At 36.4% G+C, this 24,704-nt stretch overlaps 1 protein-coding gene across 2 annotated transcripts in view; it reads right to left on the bottom strand.

Moving 5' to 3' along the window:
• Positions 1–24,704, bottom strand: part of LOC145243914 (sialin-like) — a 285,719-nt gene that overhangs the window by 88,575 nt on the left and 172,440 nt on the right. For both annotated transcript variants that reach the window (XM_080107027.1, XM_080107026.1), the window contains exon 9: positions 15,840–15,972. In XM_080107027.1, the coding sequence (XP_079963153.1) occupies positions 15,840–15,972 (133 nt within the window). The remainder of the gene's footprint in view (positions 1–15,839; positions 15,973–24,704) is intronic.

Raw genomic sequence — 24,704 nt, 5'->3', positions numbered from 1 at the left:
GAAAACTAATTGAACTTTGTTTTAAGCTGATAAGCCTGCATCAAAAAACATTAGTTTGTTACATGAACATAGAAGAATCCGAGTAAATTAACTTTGCTTTGCACGGATTGTATCTGGAATTGTTTTCCGCAATAATTATTTTGGTTTATAAGAAAAACATCTGTGATAATCCAGTTCGTTTTCAGATCTACCCTGAACCTGACACAGAGCTGTAGCAGCGAGAGGCCCATGTCTGCTGAAAGCCTGTAAAGGAGGAGCTCAAACCTGATGACAGACAATGAATGACCAATGTGTTAAAGGTATTGCCACCCAAACTTAAGGGGCATGCATGTTTTGTGTGCTCTGAATATCAAAGTGGTGATTTCCAGTGATCAGTGAGTCTGGTCACATCTGGAAGATTCGATAACTAGACAAAGATAAAAGGATGGACACAGGGATTTGGGGTTAGCCCCTGTGTTTTGGGGGTTGATGACGGCCTGGTTACATTAATTGATCCCGTGATGCAAGATTGTGCGAACCCCTACCCAGGCTTGGTTATTCCCTAAGAGGAGCACTGGCCTGCAAAAATGCCTGGGCAGCTCTGTCTGCATTCCCTGATAGGGGCACCTCAGGTAATTATCAATAAACTAACCCCCTTCTTAAAGAGAGAAAGCGAGGCGTGGGAGGGTGGACTCCTTAGAACTACACAGGAATAGTAACATACCACAATCAATGTGAGTGGCCTAGACTTTGTTGATTTTGGTACAAAGATAAAAAAAAAAATTTAAAAACGCCAGAATAAACCACTAGCTTATTACCAAAAGTGCAATGTAACTCTTTGTTTGAACTGCTTTGTTCCTTATCAAGCATAAATTTTATCTTGAATTTATAGCCTTTTGAATTCTAAAATATATCACATGTATCCACTGTCCTATTTATAGGAGAGTCAATATTTCCCTTTCTAAATAAAATAAATAGCTTTTGCCTTTCAGTTTGTGTATTTTAACCCATTTTTAGTCATTATACAAAGTTTCAACTCAACAGTCAAGAATTTAGATACCCTGGGTTAATGAGATTACTAATGGAACATGTGGAAATTCTATGAAATGAGAAATATATTTTATTTATAAATATGTTTTGATAAAAAGCTTATATTTTTTTGGACAAAACAATAACATACAGCAAATACGAATTTATTAACATTTCGTCGTTTACACAAAGTTTCAACTCAATAATCAAAACGTTAGATATCCTGAAAATTAATGGTTAACTATAAATAATAAAAATGTAAATAAAAATATGTATTTTTTTTTCATTCTGTAAAAAAAACTATTAAGGGGTATTATCTCTCTTCTCGTTATATTCGATTCGTTTATATCAGCCATTTTAAAATTTCAACATGACGAGATGTTTTTTCAGGGTTATGCATGTACAATTAAACCTGCTATAAATTACCGTTTTATTTTATTGTTTTTCTTTGTTTTCGGTAAAAGAGCTAAAAATATAAGAGCATTATTATGCAGTTGTTTTGAAAGTTGTGTTGAAAGCGTGCCAAGCAGCATTGTTTTATGTTAACCTGCGTTGACATATAAGTAGACTCTGCATTTACCATTTTTTATGTGTAAGCTAACGAGCTCAATTAGTATGTTCCCTGAGTGATTCAACTGCACTTTTTTTTTTTACTATTTTCTCTCGTTTGGCTTTTGTCATACAGCCAACCTTTCCAGATTATCATCTGCAATTGCTGCAAAACGTGACTTTCTTTCATAGCTGTCTGGAGGTTTAACATTCTTTTCTCTTTAAGGGGAATATAATCCACCTGATGACATTCATGCATAAAAATGAATAAAGATCACTGTGTACCGTTTATCCCAGCCCTGAACCCCATATAACTATTATTCTTATTTCTTTTCACAAACTCATATCAATATGTAAAACTGATGTTAAATCAATGCTGCTACAAAGGAGAAGGGCTCCCTATACCATGCTAGAAAATTACTCACACCAGACAGTATCCTATATCTTTACAAAGCAACAATTCCTCCATGCATGTATTGTTGCCATGTCTGGGCTGGTGCATCTACCACCAGTCTCTCACTCACTCTTAGGCAGAGTCCCAAAGCAAGTCTCAAATCTAGTAGGCCTTGCACTGTCGGTCACGTCTCAACCTCTATCCTATCGCTGCAATGTCGCATCCGTGTGCTTGTTTTACAAGTACTTTAATAGAATGTGCTCTGATGAATCCATAGCACTTCTGCTCTTTGAACGTACACAGACCCCTGATTAATCCGATAAGCAACAAAATCCCACCTCTTCACTGTTAAGGTCCCTAGACGCCAGAAAGCCATTTACTCTAATGATTTCTTCTCTCAAACTGCTAGACATTGGAATTTCTTCCCTGTTTCTTGTTTCCCTGGCTGTACTAGTAATACTAATAGTAACCCATTATGTTCCAAGTGGCAATATGATTGAGGTGAAAAAGAGAAAAATAAAATGATGATGATGATCATCATCATCATCTACAATTTTCAATTTTCACCAAACTAAAGTCAGACATAATATAGGACATTAGTAGATGCTTAACACTAATGCAGACCCCATAGTATTATTGTAAAACACTTTTATCTATATATATATATATTTTTTACATAGTAGTCACGATTTATCAAGCCCGAAAAGCCACTCGAGGATAAGGGTTAAAGAGTGTACATTAGTCAATGGAACAATATCATATTAATCATTAGTAGTATAAAATTGGTAAATTGGATTACTTAAGGGGAACAGCTCATCAAAAACTTGTTTATGTTGGACTTGAAGACGACCATATTGTAGTCAGCTGGAAAGCAGGCAAATGCAAGACACTTCCATAGGAGTGCAGTTCTAAGAAAGAAGCTTTGTTCATTGAATCTACATTTAGGTTTAGGCACAGATAAAGAGTGGGTGAAATTATTGATAGTGTTTCAGCTAGACGAATGTTTCTCCTGAAAGTTTGGCGAGGGGAGACCATAGATTGGAGCTCAGACGAGCACTTGCCAAGAAAATAATGAGAAAGCAGAGACAGGCCCGCAATGTTTCTTCTGTGAGAAAGAGGTTGCAGGGAAGAGAAAAGGGCATCCCTTACGGGGCTTCAAAGTCTATTTTGAACTCTGTCAAGGCAGGATAAGTCTTTCCAGCAGCTCCTGCCCAAATGTGGCAGTAGTACTCTATCCTTAGACGTACCTAGCTCTTATATAGATAGAGAATTGCATCAGTAGTGAGATATCTACTGGATTGATAGAAAGATCCCATTATTTTTTCCAGCAACCTTGGCAACGAATTTCATGTGCATGTTCCATTTCAGATCAGGAATAAAGGTCAATCCCAGAAGCTTGTCAAAATATGAAGCTTTCCCAAGACAAGAGCCATTCATTTCAATTGATGCCAGATGAGGATCAGAGCGTTGATGATGTAAAGATTATATGCTTGTGCTGATATTATCACCTTCCATACCATTTAAAAAAATGCAATTGCCGAATTGACAAAGATGAAGTACAAAAACGTAATTGAAAATATCTGATGTTGTTGAGTATAAAAAAATTTAGATTATTCTCATTTTAAAAATGAATTGTTCCCAAATAATGCCATAAATAAAATTCTGTTATGATAAAAAAAATTAGCAGTACTAGCCTTCAGATTAGGACAAAAATGCTCTGTTATCAGTCAAATACCGATATAGTCTTGTCAGTGCTCTCTATAGAATGAAAGTGCCTCAACGAGAGGAAAGAAATCTATTAACTTGCCCCCCCCCAACCAGAACAAAGTTAGATACAATGTACTTTTTTTTTGCTATTTCTTGCCCTTCCCTTCATATCCTCGCCCACCTCCCCCTATTATCTCTACGACCATATTCTCCCATTATTTCCTCATTCGTTTATATCCCCCACCCTACCCTTTTTTCCCATAATACACTATTCCTGATTGCTCCCAATTATATTTAACAAAGCTTCACTCATTCTGGTCTTAGGTATATCCTCTGGCTCTTCATTCTGAAATTCCCAATTATTTACTCTATCTATAAGCCCCACAAGCTATAATATATATATGTGTGGAGAGGATATCGGTATTATGTTATAAATAATCGATATTGCATGGACACTATTGGGAGCATTCATATTGAGATTCCTAAAACAATCTGAATTTCTTAGTAGTTATACTGATCCCACTCCTCCAAGAAAGAAAAGCATGAAAGAATTCTGTATTTGTTGAGAAGAAATTGTACATTTGAGGTGAGGTGGGAGGGGGGGGTAGTGAGTTTTTATCAAGATACCCAACAGGGAAGAGGGTGGACATAAATAAATAAAATAAAGAATGATAAAAGAGAGAAATACCATATTGTTTTAAACATAACATATTTTGTGGACGATTCGGTCAGTTATTGCCTGTGATCACTCAATACCATAATTACTGGTTTCTTGTACTTTTACAACTGTTTATTTCAAATCAACGGTTTTTTTTTTGGGGGGGGGGAGGGGTAAAACTAAGATTCACATGTGATAAAAATTCTTTCTTTTTCTTTTTCTACAACACATCTTTACTTTTTCTCTTTCTCTTTTCGAAACACTTTTCTCGCCCTCTTGCACTTTTATTTCTCTTTAAACATACACTAGCAGTCGCTAGTATATGTTTATTCACACAAAAACTAAGATATGTGAAAGCGAGTATTATCTTTTTATTATCAGTTTCTGTATTATTCATACAGAAACTGAGATGTATAAAAGTGAGTATTATTTTTTTTCCAAACAATTCACTTCTTGTAAGTAAATAAAAAAAATACTTGAGCTGAGACTGAAACCAAAACCTAAAGACAGTGAGTCAAGTACCATAACCATTACACCCGCTTGACACGATATTTACAAAGTGTTTTGAAAAAATCTTATTCTTAACATAAAGAAGCTGTCATGTTTCTCGCCTGTGCATGCGCAGTCGTGGAACAGTTGACAAACAGATAAAAATCTGATGACCCCCACGTACCAATTTGCTCATTTTTGACCCCTTAGCAGCCCTTTTTCCCCGAATGAAAACCGATTAAAAAAAAATTCCACGTGTCTGAATATCCTATATACCAAATTTGAAGTCTGTAGATCAAGTATTCGATGAGTGTATAGGTTGAAAAGTGTCCTCTCTCTCTCTCTCTCTCTCTCTCTCTCTCTCTCTCTCTCTCTCACACACACACACACACACACACTTTATAGATATATAGATATATAGATTTCTGTCTATTTTTGCTTTATCTCCTTCCCCCTCCACACTCACTTTCCTTTCTCTTTTCTCTTCCCTTCCTCCCGTACATGTTTCTTTCTCTCTTTTCTTGAATACACTTTCTTTCTCTCTCTCTCTCTCTTTCTTTCTATATCCCAATCTATCTATCTCTCTTATCTGTCGCACAAAGCATTTCCTGTCTTAACAAACCAAACACGCTCAATGAACTCCAGCAAAGTCAATTTGAAATATTTTCTCAGAAAAAAAAGATACATCTGCTCAGCAACAGGTTTGTAAAATATTGCAATAGAACCCTCACCCCACGTTACTACTACTACTACCACTACTACTACTACTACTACTACTACAACAACAAACAAACAAACAAACTAAAAAAAGAAACAAATTATAGATAAATATTTTAATAAAAACTACCCTCTTCCCAAACCTCACCTCAAAAAGCCGTTGCTCAGTTGGGTGAGCAGGGTAGATTGCCAGGTGTCAGGTAGGAGATGCAAAAGTTGAACAGGATCTTCGCTCAGACTCACTTTTCATTTTGGCTAACCCACTTCAATGACCTGCTTAGATGGGAATCTTTATGTTTGATACTAAACACAAGAAGTAGATAACACTTACGACGACGATGACACGATAAGGTCCGTCGCTTAATGCCCATTCAAACATTTCAGTTTCTCCTCAAGATAAATGATTTGCAAACAACAAATGGGAAATATCTAGGGTACTTATCTTTTAACCGAGATATTCATGAGTCATGTGCACATGTAAATGTATGTGACTGATGCCTGAATGGATAGAAGTGCCAACGAGATGGTCCAGTTTCAATCTTAGTTTGATGCACACTGGAGTCTGTTTGTACATGAGAGACACACACAGATATATATATATGTACATATATATATATATATATATATATATATATATATATATATATATATATATATATATATATGTGTGTGTACACATATAGATATACACATATATATATGTTTACATAAGCCTGAAGAATCCTAGAGTGGATGAAACGTAGAATATTCAGTGTAGCTTAATCGCCATATACATTTTATAACTTACTATATATATATATATATATATATATATATATATATATATATATATATATATATATATATATATATGTCCAGATATTTGTTTTTCTGTCCTGTGGAGTGATACCCAACATTAACCTCTTCAGCTTCCTTTTGCCACTGCCAAGATTTCAATTTGGCAAGACGTCAGGACCCATGTTTCACTATCATCACAGGTAGTATATATTTATTGAAGATCTTCCTTTTGATTGACATACTTGTTTTTCGGCTTCTCATGATCTTATCCACTTTCCTAAAAGCTGCCCATCCCAATGATATCTTTCTTTTTGTCTTAGGGAGGATATCTCTTGATTTTGTAATTTTCTTTCCCAAGTAGCTTTCAAGTTCTTCAATGGTCTTTCCATCAACAATTATTGGCGATTTGGCATCGTGCTGGTTTAACATCACCTTGGTCTTCCCAAGATGCATGTTTAGGGCAACTGGTTTGCTTTACAGGACAGAAAGATGAACATCTTGATTCGCCAACAAACAAGAGTTATTGACATCAATACTGCCCTCAAGACATCCAAACACAAATGGGCAGGGCATGTAGCCAGACAACATGACAAGTCAATGGAGAAGTACTGCTCCTATTCCATAATCACTTGCATCTGACGCCACAACCAATTCCTTCTGTGGATCAAAGTGTGCCAGTGCTAAATCAGATAGTAAGCATTTCCTAACCTCTTCAAATGCACTTTGGCATTCCTTTGACTAAATCCACTTTTGTCCTTTTTTTAAAAATTGTTCAATGATGCTATCAATTCATGCATTTTTGGGATATAAATAACATAATATTGTGCTAAAACCAAAAGAGATTGTAACTGGGCAACATTGTTAGGTGCTGACATCTTCTCAATGGCTTCTGTTCTTTGAGGAATCGATCTTCTGCTTTGGCTATCAATGATTTGACCAAGATATGTTATCTGTTTTAAGAAAAATTCACATTTTTTGGCACTCAATTTGAAGCCGAATTCCTCAATTTTTTGGAAAACTGCTCTGATATGCTCCTCATGTGCCTGCATATTTTTACTCTTTACAAGAATGTCATCCAAATATGTGATTGCAAAATCTAAATCGGCAAGCATTGTGTCCATTATTTGCTGAAATAATGCTGGAGCTACTTTCAAACCAAAAGGGAGCCTTTTGAGTCTAAATGTCCTAAATGGGTATTAATACATAAATATTTTGAACATTTTTCCCTGAATTTTACCTGAAGGTAAGCCTCAAATAAATCAATTTTAGAGAAAATTTTCCCTTCATTTAGCTTTGTAAAAATGTCTTCAGGGGATGGGAGTGGATAACTATGATCCATCAGACAGTAATTTAAGCCTATAGAAAAATCGGCACATACCCGAATCTTCTTATTTTTATTTTCAACATACACAGTGGGGCTTCCTCACTCAGAATAGTCGACTTTTTCTACTACACCATTTTCCCGCAGTTCAATTTCAATATCTTCTTTTGAAGAAAAATGCACTTTTTGGGGGTGGGGGGTTAAAAACAGTTTTCACACCTAACCCCTCAGACTTCATTTTTTAAGAAAATCCTCATTTTGTTTGGAATTTTTATTTTCAGATACATAAAAACTGTTACAAAATGAATTTGTGGGTAACTCCCATAAATCGAACAAAACGATCCAATCAATTCTGAAGAGGCAAGAATTTATACCTGGAACAACTAGCACTTTTGAAGAAAAAGATTTTGATCCAAAGGATACACTGCAATTAAACTCTCCTTTGAATTTTAATCTCTTGTCGGATACTCCTTTGGCAATTTTAAACGTTTTTTTTTTTCAGTGTTGGATACTCGATCCTCTTCCAGGTCACTTCGTTGATAATCGAAATATCACTACCTGTGTCTAAAAGTAGCTTCACTATGTGACCATTTATTTTGGTATTGAAAACTTTTCGTTTATTCCCTTGTCTCACTTCTTCTTTTGACAACACAATATTTACTGTAGACTTAAATGTTTGTCTTTGTTTATCTTGTTTAGTTTGGAACTGGGGAACTGTGTCCGACTAAACCACATTTAGCACAAGGTTGGTCTTTAATAAGACAATTTTTTCTTAAGTGTGAACCTGCAGAGCTCTAACATTCAAAACTTTTTCCTATTGTTCTTAGGAAATGATTTTTGTTTCACTATTTGCACCTGGGATGTAACTTTTCCCTCTATCCTAGTGGTGTCCCTTGTCACAATTATCAACTTCTGACATTCTTCTGTCACTTTTTGCAAGTTCATTTTTTGCTCCATATTTGATAAAATTATTGACCTCAAATCCTTGCCCTTCAGTGCTGTCAGTCCCTGGACAAATATGTAACATTTAAACACGTCAACTGATAGATATTTTAATCTAAATAGGTCACACCGGGCGTTGACTTTACCCACATATGTGACAATATCATCAGTTTCTTCTTTTTTTTTAAACACTTATATCTTGTATAAAAAAGGCCGTCTCACAAAATTTCAGCAGTTTCCGAAAAAGAAATATTTTCCAGTTTCTTTTGTAAAATCAAATTTTTTTAATTTTGTATTTTCTTCCGTACCCACTTTCTGAAGTAGGAGCGTAGTTTTTTTCTTCATCAGACCATTTTTCACATCGTTTTATAAAGATCATCTCAAATCTACGATAATAGGTGGGAAAAATGTCACCTCATTTTGAGCCATATTTAAACCCAGCTAGTAAGTTAGCTATACCCTCTGCCGAAAAAAATCTACATGCACTATCATTAGATTTTTGTGACAAAACGCTTTCACAAAATAGTTGGTTATTTGCAGTTTGCTGCATGACAAGTGTTTCAAAACGCTGAACCGACATCTGTTTGTGAAAGTCAATCTGCGCTTTTTTGCTGAGCGATCAAACTCTCAGTTAACGTTTTCATCAACGTTGCTATTTGTTTCAAAACAATTTTTTTAATGCACAGATATTAAGTTAACGTTTGCACAAAATTTTGTTAAAAAACAAGATGTTCATCTTCACAGATTTCGTTATGAAAAAATTGTCAACACTGAGAAATGTTCAGAAAAATTCACTGTACAAAATATCAAAACTTCCCAAATTTCAAGAGATCCTTTTCGTCTTTTTCAAATACACTAGCGAGGGGTACCTGGCGTTGTCCGGGTGCTTGTAGGTGTGTGTGAAAAAAACAGGTGCCCGTGAAAAAAAAAAGCCTTGACAATACACAGTTGGAAAATAATAAAGTGTGAAAAAAAACAGGTGCGCGTTTTTGATTGACGTGACGGCAATAGGTATTCAGCAGTTAGCATTTTGTGCGGGACAGTTTTTAATGAGGTCAATAAATCGGTTTGTTTGTTTTTAAAAACCCGCTCCCCCGTCAGATATGACGAAGTCGACATTGACCAAACGTTCACTGGCTCTGGGCCTGTGATTAGAGTCGAGTTTTGCTTTTTTTTATACCGAAAACCGAATGTAACGCGTGCCGATGCGGGAAATGTGGAATAATTAACGTTTGAAAGTCAATAAAATTAAATAGACAGGTGAGCTCCGTGGTTAAGTGTGAGATATTACAATTTATAGATGATATAAAAAGTTTTAAGAAGTTGTGAAGCGAGCGAGCACTTCTCTGAAAGAAGCCCTTTGTGGACATCGAGGAAAAGTGTACATACATACATACATACATACATACACTTAACAAACAGGCCTTCTATATCTCGGTGGTCGTAATTCAGTCCAGGGAGTGTGTCTCTTCTTGTATATCTGGTGACCGGTGACCCGGTCGCTTATTTAAAATGTTCCGGTGGTGATTACATATCTCATTTCTTTCAAAACATAAATACATAAATCTTATAATGTTGTTAACTCATTGTTGATTCAAATATGGCGCCATATCCTCCTCGTGGGGCCTGAATTAATGTATATATTTTCCATATCGTGTAGGTTTTAATATATTTTATAAGTACGACTTTATATTAGTTTTTTAGCATTTTTTATGCTATCTCTTATGATTTCTGAAAACTTCGAATTAATTTTAACATTATATATCCTTTTTAATACAAGGAACATATTTTTATTGCCTTTTCACCCCCCAAAAGACTCTGTGTCACTTTGATATAGGGGCTACTATCTGGTACATAAGCTACAGGGATACTATGAGGGAGTTGAGTAGCAAGATGTGTTTACATTACATTTGAACTTTTGCATGTCAGTACAGTCAGGGAAGCAGGAATCCGAAAAGGAATTCCAAAGTTTTGCAGTTCTAGCGAAGAAACTATTAGAGTAGAAGGCTTTCTGGCATCTGGGGATCTCTACTGTATAGGGGTGGGATTCTGCTGCTTGTCAGGTTTGTCGGGGATATTTACATCGAGGGGGTACAAGGGCTTGTAGTTTATCAGAGCATATACCATTAGAATACTTGTAAAACAGGCAACATTTCGTCGGTGGGAGAGAGGCTGAAACCTAGATGACAGTTCGGGACCTATTAGGTTGGTGACTCTCCTTTGAACCCTGTCGAGAAGTGAGAGACTAGTAGTAGAGGCACCAGCTCAAATGTGACAAAAATAATTCATACATGGGTGAATGGTGGCCTTGTAAAGGTACAGGATACTTTCATGAAAAAACTGCGTATTTTTTCTGATGAACTAATTAAGTCTCTGATGATTTGTTTGATATATTCATACCATGCAATGAAACGTGTGTAAGATGCAGCAATAAAACAATATGAATGTGAATTAAATAAATACTTCTGTGACTTTGTAAACTTTGGTGTATCTTGGTGAACTCTGGAAACTTTCTGTTGAACTCTAACCTTCTTCAGGTGTATCTCCGGAATCTTACTATTGAACTCAGAAATCTGCACGGAATTTTAAACGGAACTCTTCATTTTACCTCAACTACACATTTAATTACAGAAGAATGTAACTTTACAACTGAATTTACCAAGTAGTTTATCCACCACGTCACGGGTCCTTGGCCTCTCTAGGAGGTTGAACGTTCAATCCTGTGTTCAAGCAACAGTCAAAATATAATTGCAAATTACTTAAGACTTCTGCACAATCATGGCTGACGAAATAAGAGCATGCTACCCCCGCGGCTCTGTTCAAAATTCTGTGCACATTCCCGAGTTTGACAGAAAGATTCCCGAGTTTAACATGTTTAAAACGTGTCCAATAAACAGGAGATTGTAACTCTAATGTGTGTACCATGTCAAATTTACTGTTTATAATTAATTTACAAGATGTTCAATACGTTGAACAAGGAGATTGATGAGGTTAAAAAAACAGCAGATTAGGGTTATGGTTTAAATTAATAGACACCTTCAGAAAAATGAAACACTTAAGTAGAAATAAAAACAAAATTTGATTTAACCAAGCATACAATAAAAACGCAAAAAAATAATATTGATTTCTTAGTAAAAATTTATATTCGTGTTTAGTTATAAGTTCTGCTTATTTAGTAGGACTCTGTTTAGAGTATGTGAGTATCACAAGTTTAAAATGTCTTGAATTGTTATTAAAATATCACGTCATTCTCTGCCGTGTGTATAAATTATTATACATAATGATAATCGTCATTAGAATGTAGTCTTATTTCAGTGGAAGTTGAGAGAGAGAGAGAAAGAGAGAGAGAGAGAGAGAGAGAGAGAGAGAGAGAGAGAAACAGGCATGCTCATTTAGTTAACATAATATTTCTCAAACAACTTTCTAACATCTAACAAACTATACAAGATAGTAAACAGGAACATAGCTACAGTTGCCCAGAAAAAATGCTGGAAAGAATTAAAAACCAAACCAAAAGTTATATAACAGGCTGCAAACACCTGAACATGTAACTGTAAAACCAAATCTGAATGGCTTTTAGATAAAAATTGCCTGTGAATAAGAATACATTTTAAGGAAACAAAATCTCATTTAATAAAAAAATCTATGAAAATAACACTGCAGGAACATCAGACACCTTCAAAAATTCAAATGAAAATGTATCCAAAATAACGCTGAAAATCAGGAAAATTAGATAAATTACATAACAAAAGCTGGACGTTTGGGAAGAGGGAATGATGGAATTTGAATTCAAAAGACTGATTTTAGCAAGAAGTGACGAAACTACGATTTTTGAGGAAAGAGAATTTTTCTTTCCAGCCAGATATTCAAGGAGAGCAGACGAAAAAGTTGCTATCTCTTTAAATCCCAATGGGGGTAGAGACAGGCGCACAATGATAACTAAATGAGCATGCCTGTTTCTCTCTCTCTCTCTCTCTCTCTCTCTCTCTCTCTCTCTCTCTCTCTCTCTCTTTGAACTTCCACTGAAATAAGACTACATTCTAATGACGATTATCATTATGTATAATAATTTATACACACGGCAGAGAATGACGTGATATTTTAATAACAATTCAAGACAGTTTAAACTTGTGATACTCACATACTCTAAACAGAGTCCCACTAAATAAGCAGAACTTGTAACTAAACACGAATATAAATTCTTACTAAGAAATCAATGTATCAAAAAACTAAAATCATTTTTACGTAATGAAATAAACTAATATAAACCATAAATAAAATAAATAATTAATAAAATATTTTTTGGTAGGGAGGTACAGAATTTAATTATGATTATATAAAAACCATCTAATAAATAATCATTATTGTGCCTTTAAGTTCAGTGTCGACTTATTCTCTGTTCTGAGAAAGTTGCATTCACCTGAAGATCTGAGAAACCATTTACATTAAGTCTTTGAGACTTTGTTAAGATTTAACGTGGTTTCTATTTGATTTTCTCCATTTTTTTCGCCATATTTCATTTTTTTAAATCAGAATTCCTAACTGTTGAATGAGGTGTGAAACCAGTTAACCAGCCCTTTCATTCTTTTTATTTTTGAATTTCATCATGTTAAAAAATAAATTTGGTCTATGTCTAGCCATAATAAATAAAATAAACAAAGAGAAAATAAACAATAAATTCATAAGAATAAGTAAATAAATTACCTCCTCCCCCATCAAATAGAAATAATTTAGTCGAGAAACATTGACCACCAATCATTGATATCGTGATTAAAATAAAAGTTGACTGCTGTAAATAGCCAATGGTCAATGCATAACACACACCTTTCAGATATTGACCTTTGCTAAACTATTTTTTTATATTACTTGTATTGATTGAACTATTGTTCTCATCTTGAGTGTTATTTGTGTAATATTTCAGTCGGTTTGGCCTTTGACCGTCCTCAGGCATGTTATTTGGAAAAGAAAAGAGAAATGTTACTGGCTCTGTAGATATTTTCGAATTCTTAATCTGGGAAGCAGCCCTGCAGTATTATGTCCTAGGAAAGAAACTTTACTCATGAAATTTTCGCTCAGTTTTGGCGTTGATAGAGAGTAAGGAAAATTATTGACATTTGTTGTGGCTAGACAAATACTTGTGGCAAATGTTTTTGTTTTTTTTTTTGAAGGGAAGACCATAGGTTGAAGCTCAACCGAACACCTGCCATAAAAATAGAGTAGAGATAGTCTCGCAACATATTTAAAGGTTCCTATTTATTTGCTTCCCCATGAGGGCAGAGTTAGCTATAAGGTCGGTTTTTAACGTGAGAAAAATGAACCTCCCCAAAAATCTACACTTTGAATTGGGACAAGAATAAAATGTGGCTCAGTCTCGAAGGACTTTTCCTTTACTAACTAAAGACAAAAAAGATGAACTGTAGTGGAAGAACAGTTACTACACTTTTTCCTAGGTTAAGAGTCTGATCTTAAATATATGAAGTGTGTCTCGCTATTACAAACACATTCTGGGGTAGCTATTCCTGCTAACAAAAATGCAAAAGAAATTTGATTGTTACTGTTGCAATATGTTGCACATATTAGAAGGGTAGTTATTTACTTCCTTACCACTGCGGCAAGATGTGACACAAGGTCGAAATGTCAGTAGTGTCAAACCAGCGCATCTAAAGAAGGAGCAGTGTGGCCTAACAAAAATTGCCTGGACAGCCTCATCGACAGTCCCCAGTAGGGGCGCCTCAGACAGTAAGCAATGGACTTACTCTACTTGAAAGCAGAGTGGTTAGGCCTGAAAGGGCGGACCTCCTGGATACTACCCAAGCAGTATACTATCGGTCCAAGAGGCACTGAGCCATGTAAATGGTCCACCACCTGTCGACTGATATTTTTATCCAAGTCTTCTGCAACCGAAGCAGTGAGGAGACCACCTTCACTCAATGAAAATATTGGGAAGGTATGAACCCATAAATTTGCACAATTCTAATAATAACAATGTGTAATAAGAATAAACCAATCAAATGTCAAAACAGCTCTATAAAAAGGTTGACTTCTTCAGTGATGTCTTTCCATGTAAAAAAAATAAGACCATTACGTTGCTGCTTATGGTAACTGGATTAATTCTTTGCCTGGGAAAGCTTCTCCAACCGGATTTATGCTGCCATTCTTTTTTACTTGGAACCAAATAGACTTTGTAGCTTAGTGGGGGATGCCCTTTTCTCTTCCCTGCAATCTCTTTCCCACAGAAGAGACATAGCGAGCCTGTCCCTACTTTATCGTTATTTTCATGGCAGGTGCTCATCTGAATTTCAATCTATGCCCCCCCCCACTTGCCAGACTTTCACGAAAAACACTCGTCTAGCCAAAACCACTATCAATAATTTCCCACACTCTTTATCTGTGCCTACACCTAAACGTAGATTCCATGAACAGGGCTTCTTTCTTAGAACTGCACGCCTGTGGAATTTTATTCCGTTTGCCTGCTTTCCAGCTGACTACAATCTGATTCTCATCAAGTCCTATGTGAACAAGTTCTTATTGAACCGTTCCCCTAAGTAATCAAAGTTATAAAATTCCCACTAATGTTTACTATGCTAAAATCACAATGACTAATGTATACCCAGTAACCCTTACCCTACAGTGGCCTCTGGGCCTTGATAAGTGGTTAACCCCCACCCTTGTAAAAAAAAAAAAAAGAATGACTTTACACTCTGTAATCTGTACTTGCAATAACCCTTATCCCTGAGTGGCTTCCGGGTCTTGATAAGTGGTGATCACTGTGTAAAAAAAAAAAAAAAAAAAAAAAACACTCAAGAGTGACAAAATTAAAGTCGAGCATCCTTAGAAATGGCAGGTGATAATCTTTAAATCTGACGGGCTGTAACGTTTTAGTTACAAATAAAAGACATTTTTTTCTTCCTTAACAAAAGCATTTATTATCATTACTCTCCCGTCTCGACACCACTTTAAAAGTCTCTCACAGCCACACGTCCACTTAACCTGGCCGCATTTCTCTTTCCTTCAACCACAAGCCGGCCATAGCAGTCCATTCTCGCCTTCACTTTACACCTCTGTCTCCTTCGATGTCGACTTTATTCTCCCAACCACATGGTGTCCTTTTTTTTTCTTTTTCTTGTCACGCCAGCTCACACACAATTTGCATACGCGTTCAAATGCTGCTCCTGCTGCTAATACAATCGCTTGCCATCCATCCTTCAATTCCTGCTGATATTTTCATATGCTCTGTTACAAAACTTGAAAATGAAAAAATACGGTTTTTTTTTTACCTGCAGTATTCATGATTTTTCGTGTGATTGTTGTAGAAAGATAGCCACGTGATCGAAGGAAATCTGCCAGGATTCCTGACATTATCATCAAGAGCCAAAGAAACAAGTATGGGATCGCAGACAGCTGACTATTCTGAAACAAAGCACAAAAGAAATACAAAATAATATATACATTAATCGAATTGTATTAGATAGTGAAAATTAGAAGTTATACGTCTTTTAAAACTCAAACTTCTTTATAATTATATATAAGCACTAAAAAGTCAAACACAAAATTTTATGAGTGGCTTACGCACATACTTTCAGGAATTCAATTCTGGCATTTTTACTCTCAATGAAACAAAAATAGTAAAAACATCCAAGTTATATCTTTTGTAAACATTACCAGCACTTGAAACTCATTTATTTTTAACCGAATAAGTTTTCTACTATCTGCCAAGCCCCAGTCCCTATCATATCACTGAAGTATTGCATCCATGTGTATGCCTTATAGATACTTCCACAGAAGGTGCTTCAACAACTTACCACACCCTCAACAAAAATACCCCCCAACCTACAAACCACAGACTAGCAGCAAAATCCCACCTCTTCACTGTAAAATTTCCTCCTGGCTCTGATCGTATCAGCTTGCAGAAATTTAAATGCAATATGAATAACTATCTTGCTGCCCAATTCCTTAACCAAGTTGCCCTCCCCTATAAATATGCTCCCATTCTATATGTATCACAGTAGCCCATTATGTTTCATAGAGATTATGCCTTGTTTTGGAGTGAACAAAAGTTCTTTTAATAAAAAAGAAAGGAGGCCAACTTTTAGGGGATACGTGATGATGAAAAATGAAGCTAGATTTTTTAATTTGTTTTAGGAGCCTGATTACGTGATTTCACATCATCTTTTCTGAAGTAAAATAACATTTACTCAACATATAAGATTTTTTTTTTTTTTTTTTTTTTTTTTACAAAGGCATCACCACATTATCAAGGCCCAGAGGCCACTCAAGGATAAGGGTTAAAGAGTGTACAGTAGAAGTTGGTCAATATAGTAATCATTAGTAATGAAAATTTGGTAAATTTAATAACTTATATGGAACGGCTCATCAAGAACTTATTTACTTTAGACTTGAACACAACCATATTGTAGTCAGCCGGAAAGCAGGAAAACGGAAGACAATTCCACAGGACTGCAGTTCTAAGAAAGAAGCTTTGTTCATGGAATCTACGTTTAGGTTTAGGCACAGATAAAGAGTGGGGGAAATTATTGATAGTGTTTACAGCTAGACGAGTGTTTCTTGTGAAAGTTTGGCGAGGGGGGACCATAGATTGAAGCTCAGTTGAACACTTTCCATGAAAATAACGATACATCAGAGACAAACTCGCAACATCTCTTCTGTGAGATAGAGGTTGCAAGGAGGAGAAAAGGACATCTCCTACGAGGCTACGAAGTCTATTTTGAACTCTATCAAGGCAGGACAAGTCCTTTCTAGCAGCTCCTGCCCAGATGTGGCAACAGTATTCCATCCTTGGACGTACCTGGCTCTTATATAGATAGAGAATTGCATCAGCAGTGAGATATCTACTGGACCGATAGAAAGATCCCACCATTTTTCCAGCAGCCTTGGCAACAGATTTGATATACGTGTTCCATTTAAGATCAGGAGTAATGGTCAAGCCCAGAAGCTTGTCAAAACTTGAGGCCTCCTGAAGACGAGAGCCATTCATTTCAATTGATGACAAATGTGGATTAGAATGTTGATGATGTAAAGAGAGAAGCTTGGTTTTAGATGCATTAAAAGTAACCAGCCACTCCTTTCCCCATTGTACTACGTGCTCAAGATCAGAGGAGAGAGAATTGGAGAGAACTTGCTCGTTTACTGTCTTAGATGTGGTACCATAAATGGTAGTGTCGTCAGCATAAATGTCTACAAATGATGTAAGGATATGATTTGGAAGATCATTAATGTAGATCAGGAAAAGAGTTGGGCCCAGGATGGATCCCTGAGGGACACTGGCATTAATACTGTGAGCTTCTGATTTTTGCCCCTCAACTACTACTCTTATGAACCTATCAGAAAGAAATGATTTAATAATTAAGAAGACTTTTCCAGCTATACCATAGCTAGCGATCTTATGAAGTAAACCTTTATGCCATACCCTATCAAAGGCTTTAGATATGTCAAGAGCAATTGCCCTAGAAAGATTGCCACCGTCGAGAGATTTGCTAATCCTATGCGATATAACTGTAAGGACATCTGCTGTAGATCTAGCAGAACGGAAACCATATTGAGTGTCACTAAGAAGGTTATTTTTGTTGAGATGTTTGATTACTTCTGTATTTAACACAGATTCTAGCAACTTACTCATGACGCACAGGAGACTTATTGGCCTGTACTGAGAGGGGGATGAGCGATCACCTGAATTCTTAAATACAGGGCATACTGATGAGATTTTCCAGGGAGATGGGAAACTATTCTCCTTAAGACAACGTTTAAACAGTTTTGTAAGTATGGGCGCTAGTTCAGGTTGAAGTTTTTTGAGTACTATAATTGGAATACCATCAGGGCCAGTTGCTTTACTGGAATCAAGGTTTTTGATTAGCTTGGCAACATCACGTACAGATATACGTATATCACATAGCGTGTTTACTGATACAGGAGGAAATATTGGGGGTTGGCGGTCTTGGTCGCAAAGGGTAGAATTAGCTGCAAAGTTCTTGACAAAGAGTTTGGCTTTGTCTGATGCTGACGAGATTACCTCAGGTCCATTGATAATAGTTGGGATGGAGCACACGCTTCTGTTCAGGATTCTGTTTGCTATTTGCCAAAACTGGTGGGAACCAAGCCGCTGCTCAGCTACTTTGGACTTAACAGATTGAGCATACAACTCTCTTGCGTTCCTTATTACTTTCTTACAATGGTTGTTGGCAGTCCTGAAAACGGCTTTAGTTTCCATACATCTATTACGTTTGAAGCAGTGGAAAAAGTGATTTATGTGCGCAATGGCAGCAGCACATTCTGGAGAGAACCATGGCTGGCTGTTAGGTTTTTGCTGAAACTTTTTAGAGGGTATGAAATGGTCAATACCTACAATTAACCATTCAGTTAGGTCTAATACTATAGAGGACACATCCTTTTTAAACATGGAATGCAGAGGTAGATCAGATATAAATGTACGGAAGCTATCCCAGTCAGCCTTAGTGTATCGATATACTGTACGATGAAGTGGTACGTCTGGGGACTTATTACATTTCATTTTTATCTTAATTGATACAACAGAGTGGTCGGAAGATCCAAGAGGCGACAGAACAGAAACTGAACATAGTTCAGGGCAAGTTGTGAGAAAAAGGTCTAGTAGGCTCGCATACTGGCCGTCATTATCGGGCACACGGGTAGGTTCCTGAACAATCTGAGTGAGGTCATAGGCAATGGAGAAATCATGACAGAACCTCCCCTCATCATCGGTCTTGTTTGAGTGGGTCAACCATTCGACGTTGTGAACATTGAAGTCTCCACATACGTGAATGTTAGCTGAAGGATAAGTAGAAAGGACTTGGTCAATTTTCTCAGATATGCTTTGAAAGATAGTAACTCCGCTGTTGTGAGGGCGATAGAGAGTAAATATAAATGCAGTAGTGTGAGCTAAAGCAACCCGGAAGCACATATAGGGTAAGTTAGGATCTTCCCTGGAGATGTCCCTCCCACATGGAAAGCTATCTTTAATATAGGCACATATTCCATGCCCATGGCGATCTTGGGGGTCAGATTTAGAAGTTAAGTTAGAGTATCCTGTAATTGCAAACTCATCTAGGGAAATAGCCTGTCCAATGCCAGTTTCACTTAAAAATAAAAGGTCTGGTTTAGTCTCCTGTAATTGGGTTTCAACCTCTGGAAGGTTAGAACGTAGACCCCTGATGTTGGAGAAGGAGACATGGTAGTAGGGGTCTACGTTGGAAGTTGGAGAACCAGGTTTAATCGTGTATTTTTTCTTGAAACTTGTCATGATAAAATTTTGGAATTTGTGGACTAGGTCGACAGATTTACTTAGAGCAGGACAGAGAGGGGAAACTAAGAGAGAAAAAGAAACGAAGAATTTTTTTTTTTTTGTACCACATGATAAGGTAAAGCCGTAACAATTACCCACTAGTATGGCATCGAGAGGCCCCACCAGAAGCTACTGCATGGTCCAGATTCCATTCACCAAATGGCAATACAGCAGCCCCAGTACTTTGCACCTGCTGATAGGACAGCCTCCTTAGTGGTTAATCCAAGGTTCGGGTCCCTGACTATCAGGCGGATAACGTCAGCCCAGACAAAACGTTTACCTCCAGCACCCTTACTAGTGACATGGCTACAAGGATAGACATAGAAACAGAAAATTTCCACCAACTCTGCCAACTGTTCGCGCAAAAATACTGCCAACCTAGAAAACAGATTTGTATGTGATCCGCCAAGAGATGTTGTCTGATGGGCTTTGTATAAATTAGAGACAAGACAGTAGTTGATGAAGGTGCTTCAAATAATGTACGGAAATGCTCAAAGTTATGTTAAAATTAATAACACATGTCGTGACAGTTTTAATGTTTAAGTGGCAGCTCATCAGCAATCTCTACTGAATCCGTTGCTTTTCATTTGTTTTCAGAGTGTTGTTCAGGAATTTTTACATGGGTTGTATTGAAGAGATGCTTTATGCTGGTAACTTAGTGAAACGATGGAAAACTTATTCGTTATGTTAAAATCGTGTAAGGAACTCGAATAGTTTTCTGAATTTTTGAGACGAGGAATGATGATTCATATTATTTGGATTATTCAGACTACTGTTCTCATCTTGAGTGTTATTTTCACACCGTTTCAGTCGATGTAACCTTTTTTTTTTTACATCGGCATCACCACTTATCAAGGCCCAGAGGGCACTCGAGGATAAGGGTTAAAGAGTGTACAGTAGTCAATTGAACAATATAGTAATCGTTAGTAATGGAAATTCGGTAATTTTTTAAAATTTAAGTGGAACATCTCATCAAGAACTTGTTTACGTTTGACTTGAAGACAACCATATTGTAGTCAGCCGACTTTCTTTAACTGTATCTTGTCAAACTTAGGAATTTTTCTGTCAAACTCTGGAATCTCCATGAAATTTTGAACGGAGCTCTTTATTTAATCCATGGGAGTAAGTAACATGCTCTCATTCTGTCAGCCATGATGGGTAGAAGTCGTAAGTAATTTGAATTTGTATTTTTGAGTGTCGTTCGCACTGAGGATTGAACCTCTAACCTCCAGAAGAGTGTAACTGACAACTGAATTTTACCAAATAATTGAACCATCATGTCATGAGTCTGTGCAGATTCCCAAGTTTGACAGAAAGATTTCTGAGTTTGACAAAATACATTTGAAGAAGATCAGAGGTTACATGGAACAAAAACGTTGTGAAAATGACACTCAAGATGAGAATGGAATCCCAATATATAGTCAAGATGAGAACAGAATCCCAATATATAGTCCAGATGAGAACGGAATCCGAATATATAGTCCAGATGTGAACGGAATCCGAATATATAGTCCAGATGAGAACGGAATCCGAATATATAGTCCAGATGAGAACGGAATCCGAATATATTGTCATGGATAATTGTTGTTGAAACTTTCAAACATGAATCAGACAGATGAAATGTAGTTTTTATGTCTGGACAAAGTATAATTGGTGTTATGTTTATTCCGAGACAATGCAAAAGGAGTACCTTGTTAAGAAGAAGAACCGGTATTTTGATTTTGTGAATTTGCAGAAAGCTTTTGATCAAGTGCCAAGAGATGTTTGCAGAAATTAGGGGTAAAAAAATGGTAAGGTTGCTCAAGCATTATACAAAAATGCTCAAAGTCATGTAAGAATTAACAGCACATTTAGTGATAGCTTATATTTTAAAATAAGAGTTCATAAAAAGATTTGTCCTTTTTTTTTATTGGGAGTCACCACTTATCAAGACCCGAAGGCCACTTGAGGATAAGGGTTAATGAATATAAGGTGGTAATGAAGTAATCCTTAATGATGTAAATTGGGTGGAATTTAATTATTTATGAGGACAACCTAACAGAAACTTGTTTACATTAGATTTGAAGGCTATCATGTTGTATTTAGATGGGAAGCATACCAGCATAACAGTGTTCCAAAGATGGACAGTTCTGAGAAAGATACTTTGTTCATGGAATCTGTATTTATATTTAGACACAGATATAGAGTGGGGAAAAGAAAATCGTATCTAGTGGTCTTAGCTAGTCGAGTGCCTTTTGTGAAAGTTTGGCAAGCAGGGACCATAGATTGGAGTTCAGATGAGCACTTAGCATGAAAATAGTGACAGAGCAGAGACAGGCTGACGATGTCTCTCCTGTGAGAAAGAGGTTGCAGAGAAAAAAAAGGGCATCACCTACTGGGTTTCGAAGCTGGTTATTTGTGTCTTGGAAGTGTTGTCCAGGAAGTTGACCAGAAGAGATGATGTATTTGATGATTTAGAACTTTTAAAATACAAAAGCAGGAAAGTTCTCCTTTTCAATTTGTAGAAAGAAAGTTGGGAGCAATTTCGTGATACTTGTAAGCATTGGTTAGACAAGAAGTGTATTGAAATTATAGGTTGTCTAACCAATGCTTACAAGTATCACGAAATTGCTCCCAACTTTCTTTCTACAAACTGAACATCCAAGGATGAAGTACTGTTGCCACATCTGGGCAGGAACTGCAAGAAGTAGCTTATCCTACCTTGACAGAGTTCAAAGTAGACTTTGTAGCCTAGTGGGGAATGCCCTTTTCTCTTCTCTGCAATGTCTTTCTCACAGAAGAGACATTCCAAGCCAGTCTTTGCTTTATTGTTGTTTTCATGGCAAGTGCTCGACTGAGGTCTAATCTATGGTCTCCCTTTGTCAAACTTTCATGAAAAACACTCGTCTAGCTGAAACCACTATCAATAATTTCCCCCACTCTTTATATGTGTCTAAACCTAAATGTACATTCCATGAACAAAGCTTTTTTATTAGAACTGCACGCATGTGGAACTCTGTTCTGTTTTCCAGCTGATTACAATATGGTCATATTCAAGTCAAACATAAACAAATTCTTGATGAGCCGTTCCCCCTTTAATAATCAATTTTACCCAGTTTCCACTAATTATGATTACTACAATATTGTCCCACTGGCTACTGTACACTCATTAACCCTTATCCTCGAGTGGTCTCTGGGCCTTGATAAGTAATGACTCTTTTGTAAAAAAAAAAAAAAAAAAGTTTATGTGCAAGAAGTATAAGACAATGGGAGATAAATTTAAATGTTCAGAAAGTATATCTGGATGGTGAAACTATAGAGGTTGATTTATTAGATTTTGTAGTTCCTACAAGCATTAATTTCAAAAGGGTAAATGAGTGATCCAAATCTTATTTTACCTGTTGTATATCTGTAAAAGTGAGAATGTGTCTGTGTGTGTGAGAGAGAACAATTCTTAACCTATATACTCAATGAATTTTGGAACTTGACTTGAAATTTGATATATAGGTTGGTTGGTTGCTTGGTTGTTTTGTTTTACAGCATATCAACCTTTTTCAGGTTATTTAATGCCGAATCTGGTGATTTTGAAGAATGATTTTTTAATATAGATTATTTGTTTTTTTAAGTCGTATTCTATTTAACCCATAGTTGGGACCCTAACAGGTGCTACCACTCCGGGTCAGAGTGGACCTGGGAGCAATGGCAATTAAAGGGTGGCTCCACACTCCCTAAGGCCTGCAAGCTGGGGCCCTCACCATCGGATATAGTTTAAGGTCATATCCAGGACCTTGATATATAGGGTATTCAGACATGTGGAAATCTTTTTAATTGGTTTTCATCCCAAAAAAAAAAAAAAAAAGCTGCTAAGGGGTCAAAATTGAAAATTTGGTACTTCCGGAGTTCAGCAGATTTTTATCTGTTTGTCAATTGTTTTACGGCTGCACATGCGTGAATCGTTCACATGACAGCTTCCTTATGTTAAGAATAAGTAGGCTTGAAAATACTTTTTTAAGATCATGGCAAGCTGGCCTAATCATTATAGCACTTGATTCACTGTCTTTAGGTTTTGGTTTCGATCTCAGCTTGAGTAATTTTTTTTTACTTATGAGAAGTGAATTGTTTAGAAAAAGCATAATACTCGCATGTCCATGTCTCAGTTTCTTTCCATTTTTTTTTTACTTTATTTTTTTTTTTTCTTAAGGAATTTAATGTTACGTTTAATACTGAGCAACACCAGTATATCTGCTAGTATTTTTATTATTTCCAAAACATTTTTACAGATATCTGTTGTTTTTAATATGTATTTTAGTAGTAGTGCTCAGGTAATTTTGTGCAGGGTATCTGGAAGAGATGGTGTATGCTGATGATTTAGTACTTGCCTGTGAAACAATGGATGACTTACTTGTTAAGTTAAAATTTTACGATTATACTATGGAAAGTAAAGAGTTGATAGTGAACCGCCCCCTTAAGTAAACATTTCAGCAAATCTCACTAACGTAATGTACTTGCAATAACCCTTATCCCTGAGTGGCTTCCGGGCCTTGATAAGTGGTAATCACTGTGTAAAAAAAAAAAAAAAAAAAAAAAATGTCACCAAGACCAAAGTGATGACCAGTGGTTGGAGTTTTTGTTTTACTCACGTTTATCATTAACAACGCATATCACCACTCGGATGTAAACGGCTACTATTTGAGATCATGCCTAGGAAAGATTAACAAGATGTTGGTTTACATTACATTTAAACTTCTGCATATCAGTACAGTCAGGGAAGCAGGTAGCAGGAAGGGTATTCCAAAGTCTAATTGTTCGAGGGAAGAAACTATTAGAGTAGAAAACTTTCTTGCATTTA

The sequence above is a fragment of the Euprymna scolopes genome, chromosome 22 (assembly GCF_053919585.1).
Source record: "Euprymna scolopes isolate OS-2025 chromosome 22, ASM5391958v1, whole genome shotgun sequence".
Taxonomy (NCBI): domain Eukaryota; kingdom Metazoa; phylum Mollusca; class Cephalopoda; order Sepiida; family Sepiolidae; genus Euprymna; species Euprymna scolopes.
This window is presented reverse-complemented; position numbering and strand designations above follow the sequence as displayed.